Source organism: Pararge aegeria, chromosome 24, assembly GCF_905163445.1.
Source record: "Pararge aegeria chromosome 24, ilParAegt1.1, whole genome shotgun sequence".
In the NCBI taxonomy this organism is placed as follows: domain Eukaryota; kingdom Metazoa; phylum Arthropoda; class Insecta; order Lepidoptera; family Nymphalidae; genus Pararge; species Pararge aegeria.
In genome coordinates this window covers 8,686,541-8,695,778 of record NC_053203.1, presented here as the reverse complement: position 1 = coordinate 8,695,778, position 9,238 = coordinate 8,686,541, and the positions used below count along the sequence as shown (strand labels likewise).

Below are 9,238 nucleotides of genomic sequence, written 5' to 3'. Positions count from 1 at the left end.
CACAATACTTCACATAGATAACATAAATAATCTATTCAAAGTTATGCATGTTAATATACGAAGTATAAACTGCAATTTTAATAGCCTATTAGTTTTACTTCACAGAATAAAGCATCGTCTTGATATTATCGTTTTATCAGAATGCTGGCTTACTAAATCCCCATTTCTTCCACCATTGGATGGTTTTAAACCTCATGCATCACACTTTAACAGTCAAAACGATGGAGTTGTTGTATACATCAGATCAGAGATTCCATATAAGGTCGAATCCGCCGATATTATTGACGCTAATAATCTTGTTATAAAATTCTCCAACTCGCTAGCAGTGGTATCAATCTATCGGTCTCCATCTTATAAAAATTTGCAACAATTTATCAACAGTCTTGACCAAGCTATTTAATTATTACAAGCTATTTAGCTATTTTATATTTAATTCCTATAGAAATCTAATAATCGTTGGGGATTTAAATACAAACATCATACCCGACAATCGCGATCCCCACTCAGACGACTACCTTAACAAGCTCGCTGCACACGGTTTGCTTCCCGCACACCATATTCCCACTAGACTTAACAATTGCCTTGGCCATATCATTTACAGATCTCCCTATCAAGTCACCACTTTGGTGTTAGATTCTTTAATTACAGACCACTCTCCTATCCTTTTTTATTGTGAAACGAAAGTTAGAGCACCAATGTCTAATCGGACATCCCTAAAATTAGATATCCGAGGCATTGTCGGGTGTTTGGAACAAGAAGATTTCTCTCCCATTTTAACTTCTTCTGACCCCAATATGGCGGCCAGTACCCTGATTAAAACCATTTCAGATGCAATAAAAAAGAACAGTGACATTCTTAACATCCCTAATAAAAAACGAATAATTAAACCCTGGATTACTCCTGGTCTTCTGAGATGCATACGTCATAGAGATAATTTATATAGAAAATCCAAAAAACAACACGATAATTTAATTCTCAAAGCTGTCTTCATTCGTTACCGCAATTATTGCAATAACCTTCTTAAAAAATTAAAACGCGAATATGAACAGGGTGAGTTTCAGAAGGTCAGAAATGATCCAGGAAAAACCTGGAACTTAATCAAAAAGGTGGCCAACCTCAAACAAAACGAATCAAGCTCTTCGGAGTTGTTAAGATTATGTAGTGATCCACATGATTCTGTTGCTACCGTGAACAACTTTTTCTCCAGTGTGGGTAAAAGTCTTGCAGAAAATATTACTCCACTACCTCAGGGTCTGACTACAGATATTTCTCCTCCCAGCCGTGGTGGGATTAATGCAATGGCTTTACCCGAAGTAGAATTCGGGGAAATAGAAGACGCAATTCGCAAGATTAAAGATAAATGTGCCAAGAGTTGGGATGGCATTCCTGCTTCTATCATAAAAGCTAGTGCGCATGTTCTTATCCCTATCCTACATTATCTTTTTAATCTTTGCATAAATCTTGGTATTTTCCCCCGTGTTTTTAAGAAAGCTGTTGTGCACCCTATCTATAAAAGTGGAGACAGATGTACTTTATCGAACTATAGGCCTATTTCTGTTCTTAATACCTTGTCCAAGAGAAGATACTTAATAAGAGGCTCCTTAGTTACATAAATCAAAATAATTTATTATCAGAAAATCAATTTGGATTCCGAAATGGCAAATCAACCGAGGATGTAGTTTTAAGGGTATCGGAACATATTATTAAGAACATTGATAATAAGTTAAAGTCCATTGCCATTTTCTTAGATATTTCAAAAGCCTTTGACACTATCTCTGTCCCCAAATTGCTGACAAAGCTTGAACAAATTGGTGTTGAGAGGTGTCGCTCTTAATATATTTAAAAGCTATTTGATTGAACGTACTCAGTATGTTCAGATCGATAACTTTCAGATTGATGAGACTTCCATTAATTATGGTGTAGTGTACTCAGCCCTACCCTTTTCCTTATTTATATAAACGAGCTATGCATGCTTCCACTCCCAAATTGTAAAATAATTACTTATACAGATGATACAGAACTTCTTATTCACGGTAAAAACTGGAAAGAAGTCTAATATTTCTCCGAATCTTCATTAAAATCGATCCTGAGATAGCTTCAGCTGAATCTACTCAATTTAAATGTATCTAAAACAAAATTCGTTTCATTTGCTTCTTCTTTACCATTCCAAGCACCGCCAACCTTCACCATTCGGGCCCACTCCTGTTTTAATGACAATTATTATATTAGCAAGTGTGAACCAATTGAACGCTGCATGAGCACCGAGTACTTAGGTGTAACAATTGATGGTTCTTTGACCAACATATTGACAACATAGAGGCAACATATTGACTCTATTGTTCCTCGGCTCAGGAAACTTATCTTTGTGTTTCGGCGACTGAGGAATGTGGTTGATTTCAACTGCTTAAAAACAATTTACGACTCTCTAGCAAAATCGATCCTTACATACTGCATTACCTGTTGGGGCGGTTCTGGGATATCTCTAATGCTGAGACTGGAAAGAGCTCAAAGGTCGGTACTTAAGGTTATGTGCATAAAACCTTTATATTTTCCTACCACCGAGCTGTACTCAATCACTGGAGTGTTGACGGTAAGGCAGCTATTTGTCCTATCTGCGATTCTTCGTAAACATGCCGAGATGTGCTATGACCCTAACTTAGCAAACACGAAGCGTAGATCATATATGGTATGTAGGATGGAGGCAACCCGCACCGCAGTCGTAAGACGCCATTACCCATTTTTGAGTTGCTTACTGTACAACAGACTAAACAAAGAAATTAATATCTACCCTTTACCAAGACACTCATGTTAGTTAAAATGTTTAAAGTGGCTTCAATCACTATCTTATGAAGAGACGGAAAAACTTTTAATTATTTTGAAATATGTTCAATTGAAAGATTCTCTCACACACACGCACGCACGCACACACGCACACACACACACACACACACACACACACAGACAGACAGACACTTACATACTTACACACAAAATACACACACACTCGAAATCAAGATTAACATGTTGCATGTATCCCTTTTTTTGTATCTCTTTTTATTTTAATTAATATTTTTGAATGTATTTAGATTTTTTGATAAATATCAAGTGAACAGTGGTATATCTTAAGTTTTGGAGGTGGGCGTGATCACTGTTACGCAGTTTTATACTTTTACTTGTATAATAACCTCGCTGTAATAAAAGTGTTTTAACAAATTCTTTAAACTTATGCATTGGTAGGTCCAAAATTACCTTAGGAATCATATTATAAAAGCGTATACTCAATCCCACAAATGACTTCTGCACCTTTCGCAGACTATATGCAGATGTCACTAATTTCGACTGTTTATATCCACTTTTTGTTTATAAAGACTAATGTGTTGTCTTACAAATACTATATTGTTATAAATATATTGTGAGGCTACCGTAAGTATACCAATTTCTTTAAATTTTTCACGGAGGGATTCACGTGATTTAAGTTTATATATTGACCGTACAGCTCTTTTCTGCAATATGAATATAGTTTCAATATCAGCAGCTTTGCCCCATAATAAGATCCCGTAAGACATCACACTATGAAAGTACGCGAAGTAAACAAGTCTTGCTGTTTCTACGTCAGTAATCTTTGTTCTTAAAACCAGTTGGGTCAGGTTACAGAATTGAGAACATACTGAATCCTCAATCAGCAGCACGTGTTAGGAAATAGGGAATTACAGCACTTTATTTATGATAAACCCGATGAATATATTAAATATATTCATGATAAAGTGCTGTAATTCCCTATTTCCTAACACACGCATGGAGTGCATTCTGTCGAAAAACACAGAAGCCCCCCAAGGCACGTTTCAGTTTACACAAGCGGAATATTGCCTGCTCACAAAATTTTCCCGTTTTCCTCTATTTTATGGTAAACTTTTAGAAAATTAGAGGTAAAGTAATTACAACTGCTAAATGAATGTGGTGACTAAACGCCTGTTCCAGAAATAATAAATTGGAGTGGTTCTTAATTCTGTGGGTTAGGTATTATATTTAAAAATATTACATCATACATGGCACACATATTACAGAGTATGATAAAGTGAAAAGTGGATGTTAATAGGAGAATAGAAACCAAGGCGGAAAAATATTAAAGAATTTGAGTATGCATCAAGAGAATTTCAAAATTAACAGTGTTGGATGCATTAGAGAAATGAAGCATAGTCAAAACATATTACAAATATTCCATAATTAAAAAAAAATTACTAAATACAAAAACTAATGAATAGATTGTTCACCAATAAGACAAATATGAAAAAAAAAGAACTCAAAAATCATAAACAGTTTATTGACCTATGGTTCATTATATATTAGAATGAAACAGAAATATTAAAACAGCTCAGCCGCTTAGGTATAATCTTATAATCTTGAGGATTGATGTGGCCCGGTAACTTTCATTTCATTGCACTGCTTTTACTGGCATTGTTGTCTGGTGCAAGCTCTATCATAAACTGCGATAGGTCATTGCTGAGTGTGACATAAAGCAACGGCTTAGTTTCAACTGTAATAAAAAATATATATAATTATATATATTTAATATAATATATAAGTCGTGCTAGCCTAGTGCAGGGTTGCCCAACCTTCAGCAGCGTACTAACAAGTTAAGAAATTTGTCACGGCGCCCGCGCTTTAACCTAGCTAGTTAAAATAGATGGCTTCTTATTATTCAGGCGCAAAAAATAAAACATCCTCATTTCACTCATTTTCAACATTCATATTTTTATAGGGTGATTACACTATAAAAATATTAAATCAAAAGAAACATATTTATTTTTCCAAACAAACTAATTCAAAACATTCTAAGTTTTACTTACGACAACCCTATTGAAAATAAAAGACCGGCACGCGCATAGTACCTACGCTATGCGACGTGTACCTATGATATGATAATATGATTCCTAAGGTAATTTTGGACCTACCAATCCATAAGTTTAAAGAATGTGTTAAAACACATTTATTACAGCGAGGTTATTATACAATTGATGAGTTTCTTAATGACAAGGTTGCTTGGAAGCATCCGGCTCCGCTTTCATCTCTCACAAGATAGAAAAATGAATGTTAAAATATAAAATGTAAATTTTTGATGTTGGAAAAGAGCAACTGCTGAGTTTCTTGCCGGCTTCTTCTCGGTAGAATCTGCTTTCTGAACCGGTGGTAGAGTCACTACACACGGACAGACTTGACGTTTCAAAAGTGCTTGTATTAGGCCTACTTGAAATAAATGAACTTTGAATTTTGAATTTTTTGAATTTTAATAAAGTGACTCCTGTCACTTGATTTTACTTTGGCTTTTGGCTGTATCTGACTTCTTTCAGTAAAAATAGCAATGATTTACTAAAAAACTATTAGCTATTAGCTTTTCAGTTTCACAGATAAGTCTCAGAGACGGTCAATAATGTACCTCTAAGGCCTCTGAAGTATTATTTCGGTTTTCATTTACACGTTTTATAGCATTTGATTAAAAAATAGCATACAAAGCACCTGTCATCAAAGAATTTGGCATAGCAACAGGAAGAGTACCATCAGATGTATCAGCCACTGACGGCTTTACATCTGCCTTGTCAATCTTCAGTTCGGCTTGGTCAGCGTTCACATCGGCGAAAACTAGTTCGGGTGTGAAAAATATCTTAGTAATAGAAATACGGCTGCTCGCTACACCATTTAATCGGAGACAGATATCAAACGTCACAATATAAAAAGTAATAAACTTATATAAAAACTCCATACATGACAGGGTGCTTTATGGACTTCTTGAAAAATCTTTTCTTCCGACGGAACAACTTCGACAGCATCTTCCTCCACAATCTTTTTATGTTCCACCTTTGGTATCACACTGCGGTTCCTAGTCTGCTTTTTTTCTTGTACAGCCTGCACAGGGACAGCAACTTTCTGATCTACGGCTTTTAAAGCTCTGGCGACTTCGTTGCGTATATCATTTTTAACTTCATCCGTTAAATCTATGCCGCTGTCATAGTTTCTGATGTATTTAGTGACTGGTTCGTCATCGCTAGAGGTTTCACAGTCAGGTACGATGTGTTCTGTTTTAAATAGGTTGCGCCATTTATTTATTAAGTCATCGGCTAACTGCTGAAATAAGAATAATTTTCATTAGACACTAGTCTATCAAATGACTTCTTTTCCATTCGAATTAGGGGTCTATGATTAATAAAACTACCCTTAAAACGCTTAGTGACTAAAAGAACGAGGGAATTTGTCGTATTTCCTGTATTCCAAGTGAAACGTCTAAGATTGCATTCTGTGTAAACCAAAGGTAGGAAGTAAAATCTTAGTGGAAAGGACTTCCGTGCGTGCGTGCTTTTTAAGCAATTAAATATCGCTTGCTTTAATCCTGAGAGTTCTCCATAATGATCTAAAAGACGTGTGAAGTCCACTAATCTATGATATGATTTTTTTTTAATTCCCGTGGCCTGGTGAGAATGGCACACAGTTAAGAACCAGTTAGTAAAGCTGCACTTGCAGTTTCCTATCAATTTAGCAGTCGGGCAGAAGAAGCAGTGAAAGTAAGCGTTGACGTAAGTCGTTAGCCCTTAAACCTATACGAGAGTCACAAGTCACAGAAGCTACTTGGGAGCTTTTTCGCTCAGTCACTCACGAGTCACGATTGACCCATATAACGCTAAGAACCAAGGTAAAACGGGACCTTATGACTAAGACTGTCCGTCATGAGGGGATCATCGGCTACGAAAAGGCCGATGGATTTGCAATAACAGGCGCTCTGGAGAACCAAATAGGCCCTGAGCCAGTCTGCGGGATACACAAAAGCCTGGCGCACCTCACCCTACAAACCTACTGCAACTGCCACATAGTCATTCGCTAGAGACAACTCCCAGGAATGTACCATTCTCGATTGCGAATAAAACGACTCAACAGAAAAAACTTATGGATCCTAGTGCGAGGTACGGGGCACAGTGGAATTAAAAGGCACATGTTCATCCTAAAGCTGCAGGACACAGATCTATACAGACTCTGCAAGGAGGTTGCGGAGACGCCGCTGCATTTAATCTGTTCCTGCCCCACTTTCATGCATAAACGTAGCAATCTTTTGTGGAAGTATATAATACAACCAGAAGATGCCAAATTTCTTCCAGCTGCTGTTCTTGGCGGCCACCAATACTTGCTGGGAGATCTAGACAGCGGCGTCACAATGGATCGTTATCGGTCGACGTGACACCAGGGTCCAAGCAAACCTGAGCCGCAAGCAGAAGAAGAAGAAGACTGTCCGTCCGACTGTCTGTCCGTCCGTTCGTCTGTCTGTCTGTCTCTTATAACAACAAATCCTAAAAACCAGAATAAATATTTAAGGGGGCACAAACTTGTTTTTTTTTGTGCCGTTTGTATAGACAATACGAACGAAACCCTTCTTGCGCGATGTCGACTCCCACTTGTCAGGTTGTTTATTAATAGTGAACACGGGCAGAAAAGTCATAATTACTTACAAATTTAATTGATTTGGGTATCCTCAGCATGTAGTGTTGTGGATGTTTCTCAAGCATCTCGCATTTTTGGCACAGATCGAAATTATCGCAGGTCACGCACTTGTAGCGGGTAACAGTCAAAACGATGGAGTTGTTGTATACATCAGATCAGAGATTCCATATAAGGTGGAATCCGCCGATATTATTGACGCTAATAATCTTGTTATAAAATTCTCCAACTCGCTAGCAGTGGTATCAATCTAGCGTTCTCCATCTTATAAAAATTTATCAACAGTCTTGACCAAGCCTTACAGCTATTTAATTCCTATAGAAATCTAATAATCGTTGGGGATTTAAATACTAACATCATACCCGACAATCGCGATCCCCACACAGACGACTACCTTAACATTCTCGCTGCACACGGTTTGCTTCCCGCACACCATATTCCCACTAGACTTAACAATTGCCTTGACCATATAATTTACAGATCCCTATCAAGTCACCACTTTGGTGTTAGAGTCTTTAATTACAGACCACTCTCCTATCCTTTTTTATTGTGAAACGAAAGTTAGAGCACCAATGTCTAATCGGACATCCCTAAAATTAGATATCCGAGGCATTGTCGGGTGTTTGGAACAAGAAGATTTCTCTCCCATTTTAACTTCTTCTGACCCCAATATTGCGGCCAGTACCCTGATAAAAACCATTTCAGAGGCAATAAAAAAGAACAGTCACATTCTTAACATCCCTAATAAAAAACGAATAATTAAACCCTGGATTACTCCTGGTCTTCTGAGATGCATACGTCATAGAGATAATTTATATAGAAAATCCAAAAAACAACACGATAATTTAATTCTCAAAGCTGTCTTCATTCGTTACCGCAATTATTGCAATAACCTTCTTAAAAAATTAAAACGCGAATATGAACAGGGTGAGTTTCAGAAGGTCAGAAACGATCCAGGAAAAACCTGGAACTTAATCAAAAAGGTGGCCAACCTCAAACAAAAAGAATCAAGCTCTTCGGAGTTGTTAAGATTATGTAGTAATCCACATGATTCTGTTGCTACCGTAAACAACTTTTTCTCCAGTGTGGGTAAAAGTCTTGCAGAAAATATTACTCCACTACCTCAGGGTCTGACTACAGATATTTCTCCTCCCAGCCGTGGTGGAATTAATGCAATGGCTTTACCCGAAGTAGAATTCGGGGAAATAGAAGACGCAATTCACAAGCTTAAAGATAAATGTGCCAAGAGTTGGGATGGCATTCCTGCTTCTATCATAAAAGCTAGTGCGCATGTTCTTATCCCTATCCTACATTATCTTTTTAATCTTTGCATAAATCTTGGTATTTTCCCCCGTGTTTTTAAGAAAGCTGTTGTGCACCCTATCTATAAAAGTGGAGACAGATGTAGTTTATCAAACTATAGGCCTATTTCTGTTCTTAATACCTTGTCCAAGAGAAGATACTTAATAAGAGGCTCCTTAGTTACATAAATCAAAATAATTTATTATCAGAAAATCAATTAGGATTCCGAAATGGCAAATCAACCGAGGATGCAGTTTTAAGGGTATCGGAACATATTATTAAGAACATTGATAATAAGTTAAAGTCCATTGCCATTTTCTTAGATATTTCAAAAGCCTTTGACACTAACTCTGTCCCCAAATTGCTGACAAATTTTGAACAAATTGGTGTTAGAGGTGTCGCTCTTAATATATTTAAAAGCTATTTGACTGAACGTACTCAGTATGTTCAGATCGAT

General features: G+C 37.0%; 1 protein-coding gene and 1 long non-coding RNA gene across 2 annotated transcripts; both read right to left on the bottom strand.

The window, feature by feature from the left end:
* Window positions 1–4,300: 4,300 nt before the first annotated feature.
* On the bottom strand, window positions 4,301–5,640 carry LOC120634526. The gene is made up of 2 exons (XR_005659245.1): window positions 5,515–5,640; window positions 4,301–4,534 (listed from the first exon to the last, which is right to left on the bottom strand). It is a non-coding gene; the product is annotated as an uncharacterized LOC120634526 (long non-coding RNA).
* A 78-nt stretch (window positions 5,641–5,718) lies between these two features.
* LOC120634644 lies at window positions 5,719–7,637 on the bottom strand (the record flags this gene model as incomplete). The annotated part of the gene is made up of 2 exons (XM_039905375.1): window positions 5,719–6,120; window positions 7,491–7,637. Coding segments are annotated over 2 exons (549 nt in total), but the record flags the coding sequence as incomplete, so codon positions are not given.
* Window positions 7,638–9,238: the final 1,601 nt, after the last annotated feature.